At 40.0% G+C, this 18733-nt stretch overlaps 1 protein-coding gene across 1 annotated transcript in view; it reads right to left on the reverse strand.

The window, feature by feature from the left end:
• The window catches only part of cwc27 (CWC27 spliceosome associated cyclophilin), a 29511-nt gene that overhangs the window by 2814 nt on the left and 7964 nt on the right, over positions 1–18733 (reverse strand). The window contains exons 11-13 of the mRNA XM_020648686.3: positions 11880–11983; positions 3784–3893; positions 3575–3684 (exon numbers count right to left, since the gene is read on the reverse strand). Coding sequence (XP_020504342.1) covers positions 3575–3684; positions 3784–3893; positions 11880–11983 — 324 coding nt within the window. The remainder of the gene's footprint in view (positions 1–3574; positions 3685–3783; positions 3894–11879; positions 11984–18733) is intronic.

Genomic DNA, 18733 nt, shown 5'->3' on the forward strand with positions numbered 1-18733 from the left:
GGTGATATATTTTCAAAAGAGATAAAGGGTAAGACTAAATGATTTATATTGATATATTTATGTTAAAAATCTTTATTGTTTTCTTCCATAGAGCTGCCAGTTCGCCTATTTCTCTTCTCTCTGTCTGTCCCTCTTCACTCTGCTCCACCTCTCTCTCTCTCTCTCTCTCTCTCTCTGAGACAAACTCAAAGAGCACCTGCACTGAATGCACAGCTGTGTGTATTCTGTTCTGCAGGAAGGGGAACTGTTTTCATTTCATTTTATTTAAGAAGCATTAAAAAAGATATATTATTTCTTATTTATGTCATTTTTCATGCACATGTTGACACTGTGCAGCAGGCTGTCAATTAAAGTGCCTGAATGATATTTGGCATTTGGCCCATGTGGATTACTCTCAGAATTGTTTTTAGCCCTCTTCAGAATGCCATTTCAAGCCGCAATATGTACAACCCCTGTGATGTGAACCTGAATGTCATGGAGGCGTTACAGTGGCAAGGTGGTTTCAGCAGAGCCAGCGGGGGAGCGCAGCGTTGTGTGTGCGTGCATGTCTGTCTGTGTGTATATGTGGAGCTCCTGCTGTGCCATGCTTCTGCAACGGTGAAATGCAATGTGAATTTACAGACTGGGACACCAATATTACACCGTCGCTGAATAAATATGAATGTACAAAGACGTTATGACGGCAGAGCTTAGTAACAGCACAAATTCACAGAAAACAAAATTCTGTATATATTGTGTATCACCAATCACCTAAAAAAGGTTTTTTTTTTTAGCCCACATAGACCAGCCCTAGTCTAAACGCCTGAGCTAACTCACTTCCTCTGCCTTATGTCACACTCTTTAAACTTTCCCTTTAAAGCTGATGATCAACAGATCTGTCTTATCGGCTCCTGAACAAAACATTTACACAACCATGTGTTGTGTAAGTCTGTGTGTGTACATCATGCTCATGCTCACACAAAGTGTCTAGACCTAAACACAGAAACTGAACATTCTCTGCTGTGTTCTTGCTGCGTGTAGCATGTGGTGTGTGTCTGCTCACTCCCCCTGGCTGAGTGTTACAGTGTTGCGCTGCCTTCCTCCGGTGTTCATTTGAAATCGGCGGGAGTTGTGACAGCTCATCTAGAATGTCATGGCTAGACTCCGGCGGACCCCTTGAGGACTCCTGCAGGGTGAGCCGGCCCGCCTCTGATAATTTGTCTAGCAGTCGCGGTGATGACAGCCCGCCCGGCCGTACAGCCATGTGGAAACCCGGCGTTCTGGACTTATCAAAACCACTCTGTGCTGCTACAGAAGCCTCTGCTGCATTTATTTTTCTTTTGCTGGAGTAAAAGGGGGCTGGGAAATAAGGAGGAGAGGAGGGATGGAGAGAGTGTGGCCTGAGAGGAGGAGGAGGAGGAGGAGGAGGAGGAGGAGGGAGAGTTTGTGGACACAGACAGATGGAATAGTTTACCTACTCTGGCCCAGACTTGACTTCCAATGTCTGACCTGTTGTAACCCACATTCTGTTCACAGCGCTAGAGTGGCACAGACTTCCCACTGGTGTTTTTCTAGGACTGCTATGCTACTGACGCGGCCCCTCCCTCCCTCCTCCTCCTCCTCGCCTACCTGGCGGGGGCGGCACAGTGAGGTGTCTGCAGCTGAGGCAGGCTTCTCTCAAATTCATTAGGGCCCCTACACACACACAGACACACACACACAGACAGGCTGCACTTCAAGGGGGCTCCTCGAGACTAATAGCAACTACAGATTTTGTTATTGTAAATCTCTCACACGCGGACACTTTGCTCACATTTTAAACACATGGTATTCATTTCAAACCCTGTACTCAGTGTCGTCAGTCTCGGAGATCTTTGGTGAAAAACAGAATATGAGAGGAAAACACAGCGTCAGGCCTGATTTCCTGATGGCCAATCTGGCGGTTGAAATCCCGACACACACACATACACACACACATCATGCATACACAAGAGTTGAACTTTCACACACATTTATCAGAACCATGAAGCGAAGCTATGCATCCGACAAAAGGTCAGTTTTCATCCCTCCTGCTACAAAAGACAGACCTTTCTGCACGCTGCTGTTCCAAGTCATTCCAACTCTTACTATTATAATGAATGGTTTCTTTTTACAGTCCAGTGTTCACCGCGAAGGGTATCAATGGGAATAACACGAGCGAAAACCCAGCAGAGGGCTAATGAAAACGGTCTTCTGGTGCCAGCTGGTCATGCTCGAACTTCACCGTCCACAAAACAGAGTTGTTTGCCAAACTGCTTCTTGAGCTCTCCAGGCGAGCTCGGGGACGGCGGTGCTCACGTGCTGCTCAGAGCTGATAGAGCTGATGACAATTTATACAACAGAGAATAAGGGCACGCTTTTTAGGTGGAGCAAGACTTCTAGCACTGCAGCTTTCTCACTTCTTCTTTTCAGGGATCCTGTATTCATAGTGTGTTGGTAAATGTATTACCGTCATGGTCAGCGCTGCTCCTATAGTGAGAAACCTCCCGTACTGCTGGATCGAAAGCAAGGCGATACCATACTATACCTTATTCATCTAATTTTAGGAAAAACAATCTAAATACATAGATATTGATTATATTTTTAAGCATGTTCATTTACTGCTCTCAGAAAGCTAGTTTCTTTAAGCACTGTATCCCAGACTGTTTATTTAATGTCTTTTTGCTGCTCCGCCCTTAACGGGTGTTCACTATAGTGGAGTTTCTTTTCAGTAAGCAATGAAGTGAAATCCTAAACAGTCACACAAAAGATCAATTTCTTCCAACAGCTCGTTACTCGGATGAACTCAGAGAGCGTCAGAACTATCACCTGTGACAGACAAAAAAACATCCAGTGTGCCTGTAAAAATAATGATTTCCCTTCACTTTATGGACACACATGTAATCATCATTCCCTCATTTGTCATGAACTGACTGTTTTAATGTAAATACTACATAAACTATCTACCTCATGACTATTAACCCATCTGTTACATAATTTACTGTCCTGTTGAATACAGCGTCTGTTGCACTCCTCACCACTGCACTGCCGTGTTAAGTCGGCTTGTATATATTAGTTTAGTAGCTTAAGTTTAATTTCTAATTCTTGTATGTAACAGAATGAAACCCGTACCTGGCCAATAAAGATGAAGTGAAAGCAGAAATTTGCAATAATAATAATGATTTTTCATATTTGATTTCTTTTTTTTTTTTTTTTTTTTTCATATTTGATTTATTTGCTCATTTCAGTGTCTGATTTCAACACAATAATACACTACAAAAATATTTTCTCATAACACTGAAACACTGTTCATGAGCAAACAGGAGCAGGAAGAAGAAAACTTATAATACCTGCCCCTTTTTCATTCCAAGGGCATTCCAAGTGCCCTTGGTGTAATTTGATTAGTGAGAACAGGTGATGTGTTATTCCCTTCTTGATTTCCCACAGTGTTGTTCTTAAAGATGTCTTACTGTATACTGTACCAAATGAGCCTGTTGTTCTCACTCTTGTTCTCTGTATCAGTTGCCGTGAGATCAATTAAAAAAAATTAATTAAAGTTTTGGTCAAGTTCACTGACCATCCTTTGTCGTCATCCTCGGCCAGCTCCTCCTCCGCCGCTTCCTCCTCTGGAGCGTCAGTGATGGCCGACGACAGCTTGGACTTGAATCGATTGAGGAGGGCCAGAGTCTAGCAAAGAGCACAGACATAAATAAGATAGTTTACAGGATGAGATTCAAGAGTACAACAACTACCCGTCAAGGATTTGAAATGATTGTAATCTTTTACCTGTTCTTCCCTCGTCTTCGAGCCCTTTTTCTTCTTCTGTTTCCTGACCTCTTCATACTTCTTTCGACCCTCCAGATACTCGGAGACGGCCTCACTGGACGGCTTTTTCTCTGGAGGAGACAAAAGAGAACATCACACATGATCAACTTTGAAATATTTCCTCTAAGAATCTGGTCACTCCTAACCACTTCCTGGCCTGAAAAACAGTCACTTGTCATGAGGTCGTATTTTTTAAGAGCAGTTTGTTTGTTTGTTTGTTTGTCAGTTGTATGATGGGAAAAGTTGCCTGCCAGATTTTTATGAAACTTGGTGAACAGAAGAAGCTGAGGAGTATGAAGTCCTGGAGCAGATCTGACTCCACTTATGATCAACACCTCGGCAGATTTCTAGTAGTTTTCTTCTTATTTTCCATTGTTTTTAATTTTTCTTGCATTGAACAAAAAATAAAAATATGTATGAGCACAAAAAAATCCACTGCGCACAACTTAAATACAAAAAAATAAATAAATAATGAACACTAATGCAGAAGCTATCTGAAGAAAAACAGATTAAGAACAGTTAAAAAAAAATCCCAAGTTCACAACATCTCAAGAGAAGTAATACCACCGCTTCCCATGATGCTCTCTGGCACATGACAGATGAAATTAGCAGAACGGGATCAGAGAGAAAAGCGAGCGGCGCTTGTCAAGCTGTGACAGTTGCCGCCGTTGTTGATCCGAGAACATGATAATAAGAAAAAGGTGAGGAGATGAGGCAACACAGGGCAGTCCCTGTCACCTCACACTGACATGCTCTCTGCGTGAATCCACACTTCTGCCAACCCCTCACTAAGATGTAGTGGAGGAGAGCTCCAACCTACTAACCTCTCGCTTTATCTCTCTCAGAGATGACCTAAATTCCGACGGCTACCTTATACCCAAAACCTTATGTAATTGATCGCTCCCGGGCGGGAAAGACCTCTTTAATCCTCAGAAGACGAGAGCACATGTGCCCTCTGGTTGCAGGAGGGGAAAAAAACAAAAAAAAGTAATTAAGCTGGTGTTACAGAAATATTTGTCATGGCTCATCTTTACAAGTATGTTCTCAGTTTGTGTCATATTTTTGGAGTTTTGTTTTAATATATGAAGATTACAACCCAGTACCATTCATAGTTTGGCCCTTTTTTTTAATAAACTTTAATGTGTGTGTAGCCCTTATTGTATTTTCTTTACGTTTTTAGAGGAAGCTTTGGTCACACGGCTTTATTTTATTATCTGATGATGTCATTTCCTGTCAGGGCTCATACAGCATCTTTGCACCTTTTGTACATTTTGTGTTTTTTATGTTTATTTTTTATATTTTACATCTTTAAATTCTATTTTATATATTGTAATAGCTTCTTATACTGTATTATTTAAGTTGTTGCTAGTTCTGCTTTATTTCCTTGTTAATTGTTTTGCACCAAAACACCAAGTCAAATTCCTTATATGTGTAAATGTACTTGGCAATAAACCCCGATTCTGATTCTGATTCTCAGTATTAGACCTGCACAATGTGAGCTGGTGCACAGAGCAGATTAAAGTAAGAATGTGCAACATTTTACACACAAATACAGCATAAATCAAGAACATCCTCTGTAAATGTAGACGGTCATGTCTACAATGAGCGAGAAGTGTGAGTCCTGCCAGCTGTGTTGTTGTCAGAGCTGTGTTTACATCATGATTTTGATGACCTGTTTTAATCAAGGACTAGAGAAAAGAAGAATAATACACTCGCTGCTTATTTGGATGTCATGTAAGTGTGTTTAAATCACAGTCAGTTAATTCATGTGCAATATGAAGCTACGAGCTAACTTAAGTGTGCTAACATTAGCCTGCTAACACAACAATGCATGCAAGATTTAATAATTGCATGAGTGCTTGTAATATTTGCATGTTAGAAAGTGACCTCGGGATAAGACTTTGGCCTAAGCAGAGGTGTTGTTTGAGTTCAACAATTCACAATTCGCTCAAATCTACGGTTGTTGGGCTTAGATATGAATATATTCTGTATTTCTGCTTGATAATGTTTTCAATGCTCCGATTGGTTTTGGTCTGTTGCTTTAAATAAACCGGCCTTGCCTTGCTGCAGAAGTTAAAATGCAACAACAGCATTAGCGATCAGCATCAGCATGTAGTTGATGGTTTCTTTGGTAAAGTGCCAAAAGTGTTGAACTTATCACTACAGCTGTGTCGGAAAGAACTAAAGAGGTATCGTCTGTGTGTTTTATCAAATGTAGAAAGAGAGTCAACCTGCAGAACTGACAGGAATGTTGGGAATATTTTCTCCCCTGAACGATCCACCTTTGCTGAATGTGTGAAGTGAGAGACGTCGGTGTCTCATGTAGTTAATTTGCTTCTGAAGGTCTCAGCTCAGACGGCCGGGCTGTGAAGTCACAGAGCAGCAGACAGTGTGTACAGTCTGCTGGCTGCTGCAGAGCTTTATTTTCCACAACAAAATGTGATGTCACAGACACACACACACACACACACACATCTTGCCACTTCTGACAGGATGCTGTGGCACATTCAGGTGCACCAAATAAATGATGTAACTAAGAAAACACTGAAGTTTACGGTCTGTCATTCAGTAAAAGCTGCTGTAATGTGTCAAGTGTATTTATTAATATATCCCTTTTTCATGAGCAGTAGTCGTACTTTGTGTCCAAAATCTACTTTTAAAATATGCATGACAGATGCCGTGAAATCATAAAAAACAGAGAAAGACCTGTCAGAAGGAAATAACACACCCACACTCATCTGGTGACAGTCAGTTAAATGGTCATTAAGTTTACAATTTCTTCTCCATGCCAATCAAAGATGGACGATACGACAGCTCTGCAAAGGAGAAGCCAAAACCTTTGGACTGACTGACTGCAGCATAGGTCACAAGCTCCGCCTCCTCCATGTTAACAGATGAAAATAAGGCTATTAGGTTCGTATTTTACTGGATTAGCAGAGTAGGGAAAGAATGGCAAGAGGAAACGTTACAAACACTAACACCTGAGTGATATATTTACTAAACCATACCTTGGAACTGTGCTGACATGAGGGATCTTTGCCATTTCATCTCTCGGTTAATTGGTGTTTTTGTTAGTGGACGGGGTAGGACGCCATTCTCCCGCGCCCATATGCGTCATTCATATTAATATAAAGTCAATGATATCAATGAAGAAACCGAAATACAAAACACAAATGGTAAATCCTTAATGAGGTGTTTTATTTATTTGCCTTTATATTGGAAGCTCTTGGCAGACTCAATTCAAGAAGAATTAAATTAAAGATAAAATACTTCGAGGTCAGGAGAAAGATAACCAATGATTTCAAGCCCCCGAGAGGACCACTTTTCTTGACTTTCAGTTTAAGAAAAGTGTGCAATTATTTCAAGGCTGTGAATTCAAAGCAAAACATTACCTGGAAATCTTAATGCCACACTCTCCTCACTTCCCGCGGTGTCAACATGGAAATGTGCTCTGCTGCTCGGGGGGCTAAACCTTTTTTCTCCTGATTTATGAGACCAACAAGTGATCTCCCCCCACCCCCCCCCACCCTTCTCTCCCCACAGTCACCTCTCCTGCTCTGCATCTTGCTGCTGCCTGTGTCATGCTGGATGCTGACTGATGATGCCCCGAGGTCCTACACGAGGAACACACATCACCTTCTCCAGCTGTTGTCACTAACTACTATCTTTGAGTTTGATGGCCTTTCTAACTACATTCCTCCCCCCCCCCCCCCCCCCCCTCCTGTCTCCTGGCTCAGGAGAGCAACAAATCAAGGCGCCGATGCTGTAGCAACCGAGGACTGTTGAGGTCGACAAACGCCTCTTTTTTATAGGATAAAAGGTTCCTCTTCTCTGTTAAACAATCAACAGTTGAGCTGCGAGGAATTACCGCCGATCATCAATCAAAAACACATCAAATATGATTTTGTCAGTTGGTACTTTGAGGTCAACCCCAGCTATCCATCTTTGGATTATGCAATAACAAAGACTGCTTCAGAAGCGTCCAGTAATAAATAAACTTTCCCAACAGCTGTCAAAATGTGTAGCGTGTAGACAAAAAAATATGCAAATCCCGATCACACGTAAATCTTGTTTCAAAAAGGGATCCACACTGAAGTTTTAATTTTATAATTATCGCTAAGTCAGCATTCTTGATAAACGAAAATACCCATTATGTGTACAATTTACGTGTCAGATGGTGGCTTGGGCATTACTGGCCTTGCTTTTAACCATTTTGATTCTATCAGATGAACTTTTAACTATCTTTTCTCTACCCTCGGATACATTGGTGCTAATTTAGTCAAGAAAAAAACCTGCTTCTTTGATTGGTTTTGGATTCAGGAGGGAAATGTTGCAAACACAGGTGTTGTGAAAAAATCTGAAGAACTGCAGAGCGACAGAGAAACTGTAAGTTATAGCTTATTTGTTGTCTTGCACTTCAGTATAAGAACTATAAACTCTTAACACTCTTCGATATCTGTTCATGTATCACATTTCATATCGTTGGCGCCATATTGAACAAAATCTCACATCACATCATTTAGTCATAGATATAGTAGGTGTTAGTTTAAATTACCACTGCTGTAACACTTATATACTGAACAAGTATAATAAACAAACAATCAGGCATAACCTGTAACATATCTACTTGGAATAACTTATGGCCGTATTGAAAGGACAGTAGTTTCAGAATGGCCTTCATACAATGCTGTTGAGAAAAAACCCAAATTACAGAAACATGCTTTAATATAAGTGATGTACTGTCATGATACTGGGCGTTATTGGGTCTGACAATTCAAGAGCTCTATTTGGTGTCTTCTCTGTTTATTTTATGTATCTGGACAAGGCATAATAAAAGACTTTTTACACATTTTACCTACATACATTTGAATAAACTATCCAGTAAGTGTGTTATTATCTTAGTTATTATATGCAAATGTCATTTTGATCACCTCAGAGCAGACAGAGGTTGTATTTGGCATGTATGCATCGCTTTATAAGATGTAATTTTCGGGGGAAAGTACTGTACAGTAAAAACAAAAACATGCTTCTATACTTTTTACAGGTAAATGACTAACTGTACCCATCAATGACGAGTGAACTTTAGGTTTTGGCCTGTAGCTTTTTCATTGTACGGCTCAGGAACAGAATTATGTGGGTTCAGATGAATCTGTTAAAATAAGATTAAACTTAAACTATGGAGGACGTGTTACTCTGCGTTACTCTTTTGTGATCTTCATTCTCCGTTTGCTATGGACGAACCTCAGAGTTGCCTTAAATGCTTTTGGCAGTGCTTTTGTTACAAAGTGTCATTGCTCATCAACAGTTTATGCCATTGGAACAACATTTGGTGGACAACTGTGTATATGCTGTCTGAATAGCCATGACGAATTTGGGGGGATTTGACCAATTGGTTGTGCTGTTGTACTTCAAGTATAAATCAGTCTCAAAACTTCACACTTGGGGGACATATTGGAAGGACGCAAAGGAGCGCTTTGTATGTGATGTTTGAAGTATCTTACTAACAAAGAAAACAAAAATCCCATTGGACTCTAACGTCTACTCAAAACCAGAGAATGACAAACAACAGCGTCAAAACATTTTGACTAAATCCATAAAGATTTCTCTGGTTTTGGTTAGAATTGTTGGGAAGCAATGATTCATATTCCACCGACAAGAAATCTGTACTCAGACTGTATCAACAACATTATTACCGTTACTTTAGGCTATTTTGGTGGTGTTTTGCTTTGTATTTGACAGCTGACAGTGCAGACAAACATCGGAAACGGGGGAAAAGGGGGCATATAACACCATATGGTTTTCGTCTCAACCACTTGTTTTTGTCTGGTTGGTTTGACCAGACAAAAACATTCAAATCCTCAAGACTTCTGAGAATAAAGGTTTTTCGGTTGAAGGGATAATTGATCAAAAACCCAAATCAGTCTGTCACTTTCATCAATTAAGTCATCTTAACCCAAAGAATGAAGATATATAAAAGTTAACATTAAGAACTAAGGGACAGTGTCATGGAGAAGTCAGTGATCCAGACAACAAGGCTTGACAGGTTTTTATATATTTCTGGAAACCATGTCTTTATTAAGATTTGTGGACAGACTGAAGAGCAAATTGGGTGGATTTTTTTTTCCAAAAAGAGGGGCTACTTTAGATTTAGATTTTAACATTTACTTAAGGTTTAATGTAGTTCCTCAAGCTTAAGGTTTGTAAGCTTGAGGAACTACTGTTGAATCTTTCAGAGCTAAAATTTTAATTTAATGCAATGAATCCCCTGAGTTTTCCGGGTAGACATCACTCCTCGCTAGCGAGAATAAAAATGGTGGACCTGCGCAAAACTTTTGCTTTAGGCTGGGGATGGAGTCCATGGGTGAAGATATCAGGGGAGGGGACGGTATTTTCCCACTGTGACATCACAAGGAGAGCAAATTTTAAACAGAGTATTTTTCTCTGTGTTCTAAGACTTATGCAGACCACAAACAAAGGACTTGATGTGTTTATTTCACATTTTGTGGGTTGGTAGACACTCAGGTTACCCAAATATATGTTCGAAAACATATGACCCCTTTAAGGCTTTAGAAACCATGTGATTGACGAATAAATCAATGATGATGATTAACTGTTGGTTGCAGCTCTGACAAAGATAGCACTGAAGCCTACATGATGCCCATCCCAACACTGACCAGTTTTAGAAGCATGTGGGGGGAGATGAGACCAGAAGGTTGACCTTCACAGAGGCCGGAGCAGAACCAGGAGAATGATTTAAGCTTTAAGGGATGACAGTGTCAATGTGAGATTTAATGTGTGTGTGTGTGTGTGTGTGTGTGTGTGTGTGTGCAGCTTCATAACAGGGACGAGATAAAACGAGCCCTCGCCACAGTGTTCCTCAGCAGGTTGAGCTGGGTTTGAAGATTTCCAGCATCTGAGCTCAGCTGATATCCGTCTCCCCTGCAGTGGCCATTGGCCCATGACATCTAAGAATCCCATTTAATGGAATTAACTTTTGCTTCCAACAAAGAAATGTAATGAAGAACTCTTAAAAACAACGCCCTGCCTCTGGCTGCAAAGAGAAGTACAAAACAAAAGGTTTCCTGGCAGAGTTGAAATACTTAGTTGAGATAATGGGGGAGCTCAGGCTAGATGCCACTCAGGTCAAACAATGTAGGGCCGTTAATGACTCAGCACTTGACTTTATAACTGGATCTATTAAGGGAAAGATTATTTCTGCCTAGTGTGTTTTCTTAAACAGCTTAACTCTATGCAGATATCACTAAGAGCAACACATTCTTTGTTAATCTTTCAGTACAATGCAGTGATTGTATTTTGTTCTCAATTGCCTTAAATCTTGAACAAATCACTGTCTGGGTTATAAAACATAAAACCATCAGTGTTTGTGCAGACAAAAACAATGTTTGAGCAACAATAAAAGCCCATCATGGTGCTCTTTTTTTTGGAGGGTTTGTCTGGTGGTAATCCATCAGTTAGACTGCAGGACCCCCCGTGAACAATTTTGTTTTGTTGCACAACTACACAATGCTAACCTCCGGCCTCAGAGGCTTTAGTAATTTTCAAAAATCTGTGTCAGCATCAGCAAAAATATCCGAAGATTGACTGCGTTATGACAGACATCGGTGTGGTGAGGACCGGAGGAGATTTGGTGGGTTTTATTTATGATTTTATTTATTTTAACATCGATCAAAAAGCTGCAGACTAACAAACACACAACAGGATTCAATGTGCAACTATAGCAGCCACTCAACAATTTCCCCACACACACATTTCTGAGAGCTTTAACACAAAAATGTAGACCCTTTGGGGGGAAAAATAGACGTCTGTTACTAATTGACAAAATCAGAGGGTTGCCTGTGTTAGTGTCCATTAGCAGAGAATGCAGCACAGACCACCCTCTTAGAAACTTTGTTCACACTTAGAGCTCTGCGGTAAAAGACTTCCTGTCAAGATCCATGTACAGTATATTATCAACCACCCATAAATTTACAGTGTAATGGGTAACAGTGATAAACATCTATCAGTAAATGAAGGGGATAGAAAATCTGCCCACATACCTTCCTTGACTTCTTCCACTACAGGTTTGAAACCCTCTTCTTTTCTTTGTTTTATGGCCTGTAGGTCCTTCTTCAACTGACGCGCCTCTTTCCGCAATTCATCACTGGAAGTAGAGAAATGAGGAGTTTAAACTCAAAAGAGATAATTCATACGTACAGATTCAGAGACTAAAGCAGATCATGACAAGTGTTTAATCAAAGTTTTGAGAAGACTGTTGGTCCCATTTGCTTCAGCTGTAAAATAAGCATTTACACATTCCCTTTTAAAGATAAATTCATACTATGGTATGCACAAACAAACACCAATTGTTCTGAAAATGTAATGCCCGTGATTAATTATGTGGGTATAAACACTCTGTGCAAGTGTCAGGATAAAGAATGTACATTAAAAGCTTGTGTTGCCCCAATAAATGTAATGGAGCCTTAATAAAGTAATTGTTCCCCCTCCAGGCTTCTGGACAGCACTAAAAGAGAGCAGACTCAAGTGAGAAAAATGTCAATGTGTTTCTTGTTTCGAGGCGAGCAATTTGCATGAAAGTAGGACTCATTAAAGCTGAAAATGTTAACCCATTAGTTCAATATACCTTCATTCAATGTTCTGAGCATTTGTAATGGATTCAAATTCTGTCACTCAACCGTATGGATGATTGCGGATATATATTCTAACTCTTTAAAGATCTAGTGTGGGCAGAAACATTGTATGTGCTGCGTCTTCAAGAAGCATTTTATTTGGTATGACTACTTTTGATAAGAAGTGGATTCACTGGTTGGAAAATATTGTTTTTTTAAAGTCCCAAGCAGGTTTGTCAGGTCAAAGCCACAAAATCTACAGTTTAGACTCAGAAGTCCAACATTTTCATAGACTAAAGAAAGACTAAAAGACTCTGTTCCAAGTTTTCACAAACACGTCTCAAATAAGGGAAAAAGATACATCCAGGAACTCCAAAGTGAAGACCAAAATGTTCAAAGTCAAGGCCAAAGTGAAGACCATAAAGTCCCAAGTCAAGGTTCAAGTCAACACCAATAAGATCCAAATAAAATCCCAACTCAAGTCCAATGGAAGCAAGGCTGGTGTGCTTAGAACAGCAAGACTTTATAAAATATCAGAAAGTCCAAGCCAAGTCTCCAGTCAACAGATAGAGAAATCCAGTCAAGACCACAAAGTCCTATAACAAAACCAACAAATTGTAGGTCAAGAAAAACAAAAAGCATGTGGAGTATTTCAAGTACAGATCAACAAGTCATAGACCAGGAAGTTCCAATTGATGGGCTGTAACAACTAACTTAAGACCAGTGTCAGAGTACAAGTCATGACCAGCAAGTTACAAGCCAAGTCGACAGTCAAGACCAACAACCATCCAGTCGATGACGTCTTAAGTCGTATCAAAGTCAAGACTAACAAATAGTCAAAATACATGCAAGTCATGAACACAAAGTCTCAAGTTAATGACAAATAATGCTTTCATAAAGACAAACATGTCCCAAATCAAGAGCACTTGGTCCAAAATGAAGCCCAATGTTGAACCTAGCAAGTCAAAAATCAAGCGAAACAAGTCCAAAATCAAAATAAGAAGTCCGAAATCAAATGCAATGTAGCTTGAGGGAAGTACAAAATCAAGCTCGTCAACTGCCAAATTAAATGTAAAGTCAAGAATAACAAGTCCCAAATTATTCTTAAATCGAAGGAACAAATCCCAAATCCAGCCAAGTTGCACCCTAGCTAAACTCTGAGGAGTCAATCCAGGCAAGTCTTAATTCAACATTTGACAAGTGTCCCTTCAAATCCAGGTACACAACAATGATGTGCCCTTCATGAAATGTAATTGCAATGCCACATCAAGTTGTCCTTTTTATTGTTAGGCTTGCCAGGTCGTAACATGAGTACCAATCAAGTCCAACATGCTTGGCTTGAGTTCCAACCTTTCAATAAGCATAAGCATGCACTATGGATAAAACCCCATGGCAAAATAACAAGCTGTGTGCAATGAATTACAGAAACATCCTTTGATACCTTAAACAAACAACTGTCATGCTATGTTAGTGGCAGATGTAATGAAAGACTTTATACATCCCTCCCTCAAGTGGAACAACATTAAATATTACAGTCACTGTTCATGTCCAGCCACCCTTATAAAATCTTTAACAGGATGACAGCGGCAGGCTAAGGCACATCCTTGTTACTTGACTCAAGGTAGCGTCCCCTTTGGCAGGTGGCCTGAGGCCCAGCTCATGCAAGGCTAAATGTTCGTCTGAACCAGGGCCAGCAATGCTGATTATTGTTCCCTTTCATATGATTGAGTCTACTGCCAGTTTTAGAGCAGATATGTTATGTTAGGAAATGATAATATTTTTGTACTGCCTGACAGTTCTGTTTTTGTCCCGTTCTATTGCAGAGCCACAAAGCACAGGTAAGCTGCTCAGTCTGGGCCCCTGGCCTAGAAACATGTGAGGCATCTCCAGACCAAACAATGGCTGCCTTTGTTTCTTACATCTGCTTCTCCTCAGCACTGACATACATTTATATCTTCTTCTTTTCTTTTTATCTGAAACGTTCACTCTTCTGTTTCTACCTTTCCAACACTCATGTTAACCATTGTTTATATTCTGACATAGACTGTTCACAAAGCCTTCAGGGGATGAAACTGATGGATATTTTAACTGAAAGTGCCTTGGTAAAAATTAAGAGCTTTGACCCAATTTGAAGCCATGTCTTTTCTTTGTTAGCTTCCCTGCAGCTCTTATGGATACACATGAGGAATCAGTCAGACATACAGTTGTTAGTCCTCTCTTTCCTGAAGAAAAAATGTTGCAGCTGAGTTTTAGACGGAGTTGCCAAAAGCAGAACTCTTTGGCAGAGAGTTGGACTTGGCCTGCACGAGAAAGTTGCCTGCAAAGCTCTGTCTAGAAGCAATGACAACAAACCTTTTTGGCACTCATTTTATGTAGGGTAACTCAGAAGTGAAAAAATAAAGGTCGGCTTCATAATATTCAATTAACACTTTTTGAAATGTATACATTTGATTTTGTTTTTTTTAGCTGGAAGAACTTGATTCAAGACAAAACGTTAAAAATATGTCAAAAGTAAAACATATAGGCACTTTATCTTCAATTTATGTTTATCAACTGATTTCACAGGATCCGTGTATTTGAGCTCTGTTGGATGGACCATGTATTTCCTGAAGAACCTCACAACAATACTTTCTCTATAAAAGACTATTACTACATTAGGCAGCTAAATAAATGATCTATTTATAATTCGTCAGTACTACAGCACTTTGACTCTGGCACTTTGCTTGGATATTTATTGAAACATCTGATGTGATGTGGTTGTTTCTTTTTTTTTTTTTACATTTTTCAATGTACAGTGTATGCTTTGAAAATGTTTTATTATTTTATACAAGCATACCCTTTTAACTTTTATGTCAACACCAGAGTTGCCGCTTCTAATCTTGCTGTATCCTGTCACACAATGAAAATAAAGGGTTTCAGTTGAGTTTATGTATGAGAATATCAATTGGCTGAAACATATTGGTTAAAGAGATTTTTCACAAATTGCCCTACAATTTAGTATCAACGCTGGACACACAGACGAGGTACTATCACACCAACCTCAGGCTCTTACTTGAATGCAGTCCAGTCATTTCCAGAGCTGAGAGTTTTTTGAGTCATATATAATACAGTGAGGAACTGTTTGGCTTAGTGATCATTTTCGACATGCCTTAACATGCTGCCATTCAGAAAACAAGAGACGTATCCTAGGCAATAGCCAAACAATCGGCTCCACAGCCCTGGTGCTAATAAAGAGAAAGAGGCCAGAGAGGACAGGAAAAGCCCCAACAACACCTGTTGAGTCACACCTTAGGGCTCAGCGAATTCCTGCTAAGACCCTCACATCACATCACAACAAATTGTTTTGTTTTTCCATACTCAAGAATACATAGGACTAAACAAAAATTCAAAAATGGTTGACCTATATTTGAGAATTCCTCAAGTTTTGACTGGGGCAGGCACCATTACCAGTATTGGAGATGTAGAAAAATCAAATTCCGCCATTTCGGACATTACGATGTTTTTACTAAAATACACTTTTTCTTTTTACAAGATTCTAATATGGTTGCATAGCAGGACACTTTATAGTTGTAATAATATATTTGTGAGAGATCCCTGGAGGACAAAGCATTTATATGTACATGATTTCAAAGATTTCTTTGACATATTTTGAATGTAAAATCTTTCTTTCATTTAGATCAGGAAACTATTTATTTATAATTCGTCAGTACTACAGCACTTTGACTCTGGCACTTTGCTTGGATATTTATTGAAACATCTGATGTGATGTGGTTGTTCTTTTTACATTTTTTTGCCTTTATAGCATAACTTAACAACAGGGGTAGAAGGATGGAGCCTTGGGGAACACCACAGTTCATAGAGGCCATAGAAGGCCATAGAAGAGGAGACATCACCACTATTGAAAATAATTCAGTTTGAAAAATAGATTTGAACCAGTCTCACGCAGTATTTCTGCTGCCAATGACAAAGACACATCCATCAATCTCTCAATCCATCAATCTATCAACAGGATCTCCATTTGCCAACAGGAGAGTACATTCTGATGATCATCTAAAAAACAGAAGGCTGAGCAGAGAAAGAGAAGCTGCTCAGATGTTGCCATAAGTTGCCAGATAAAAATAACTAAATGGGTTAAGTGTTTTTTTGTGTGGATCCCTGCTATTCCCAGTGGTCTGGGTGCACTTGGGGCCTGCCAGCTACTGTCACTCTTTCAGAAAATTCAAAAACAGTGAAAACCCAGAGAGCTGTGGATGATTAACTTTTCATAAAGAAAGCATAAGAAGTGATTGGCAGTAGACCAAGAACTCTCTCATGATTCAGACATTGTATTTAATACTCCAGTGTCTGGCAGGAGTCTGAGGCGAACACAGGAATTCAACAACCTTAAAAATAGTACAGTGATGACTGTATGGTTCATCAAAAATTCAATTGGTTTCCAAAATGCACAAGCAGACTCACTTTCCTTTTTTGGATTTCTTTGGATTTTCATTTTCCAGCCTTTCAGAGAATTTAGGAAATGTAATTACCGATGGAATCAAAATAATTCAACGGGAAAATATCACCACTATGCAATTGGAATTTAAAGTCTATTAAAGTATATTAAGAAGTTAAATTTAACTCCTTAGTCTTATTAGGAGTGCCAGCAGCAGCTTCTACTGCTATGGAGGACTCAAACCAGTCTAATGACCTAGCAAGTGATGTGGATGAATGTGCTAGAATAACAAGATGGCTGGGTGAACTCCCCTCAGGGGGCACTCCATGGCTTGGTCAAAAGCCAAGGAGAACTGTGAGCTGGAGTGGAGGAATCCAACCTCAACACAGGAATTTGCATGACTTAGCAGAGTGATCTCGACCAACACATTACCCACGCAGTGGACCAAGGTTCCTCTTTAAGAAGCTCTCCATTATTGACAAGATCCTCTGGAATTCAGTTAGTAAGTTATGAGGGAAGAAAGTTATGAATCTTGTAGAATATAGGGTGATTCTTTTCTTGACATTTATATCACTTGTATATCAAGTTGTGAATTTTTCTGTTCCTCTTAAAGACACAGAAAATCTGCACACTGTCAGATGTTGATGTTGATCACAGTCCAAGTGGAGTTCTGCTGGTTTTTTATTCCTTTCCAAAAGTCTTCACCCTCCTCGTCCTAGACATGCATCGCTGTCTGGAACTCTTTCCAGCCAGCAAGTGCCCCATATGGGGCAGGCATGCTACAGTGGGCCAGGGATGTGTAAACCTGGCAGTTCCAAAACATACACAATCCTACTGCCAAGAACTGGATTATCTCAAGCAGTTTTCTGCACAAAAGCAGAGCCGAATGCTTCTTGATCTCTGCAACCTTTCCTTGCGAACGCGTTGGGTTATGACCGATGACAAGAGACAGGTGCAGCCAATTAATAGAGTGTGACGCAGCGTCCAGGGTTAGGCCACTTGGGCAGGATCATTAGTGTCTGATGTCCCATTTAGGTTACACTGTCCACAAGGCTAGAGGAAGGCTTTCTTCAAGACAAGAGTGGCAAAAAGACAAATACAGAAACAGTACGATAAAAGAAACAACACTGCAAGTTGGTTTAGGCTCCAACAAAAAAAAACATTTATTCCTTTTAAATTTCTTGATTCTTGTTCTTGTTCAGTTGTGTTTCATGGTTGTAGATTGTTCCAGGCTTTTTATTAAGACACAGCAATTGTCTTTCACTAACGCCCTTGGAAATGGCTCTGTCCATAAACTTACACACAAGCCCTAAAGCACCATTGTGTGGTTATTGGTCTAATGACACACTGTAAATGGCCATCATGTGCATGATGTGATAATCTTGATAGCACCTTGATTTTAAGGGCTCTATTGAAGTCATTCCACCTGTATCATTAGACTCTCACTCAGCCTCCACATACTGTACACACCATATATATATATAAGTATGTGATAACAAGTGATATAAATAACAGGAAGTGCAGTGCTGTCATTATCTTCAGTCAGCAGTAAATGGAAAGCGATTACCAGAGACAGCAGAGGGAGCCAGGCCCCGCTGGCAGGAGCAGCTCACACTGTGTCCCACAGCCATATGGAAGCGTTTTGCTTCCCCAGTCATGCCCCGTCGGGTTTAACAAAAGTGGCGACTACCACATACACTGCTTTTGGGACTTCATTCAGTAGTGTCTTTTATGAAGCAAACCCCCCGAAAGAGGCCTTACTTCAAACATAGCAACACCACACTTGATCAATAGCAGCATTAAAAGAAGCGTCAAACTGTGAGCACAAGAGCTTCAAAACAACATCAAAACA

The sequence above is a fragment of the Labrus bergylta genome, chromosome 17, assembly GCF_963930695.1.
Source record: "Labrus bergylta chromosome 17, fLabBer1.1, whole genome shotgun sequence".
In the NCBI taxonomy this organism is placed as follows: domain Eukaryota; kingdom Metazoa; phylum Chordata; class Actinopteri; order Labriformes; family Labridae; genus Labrus; species Labrus bergylta.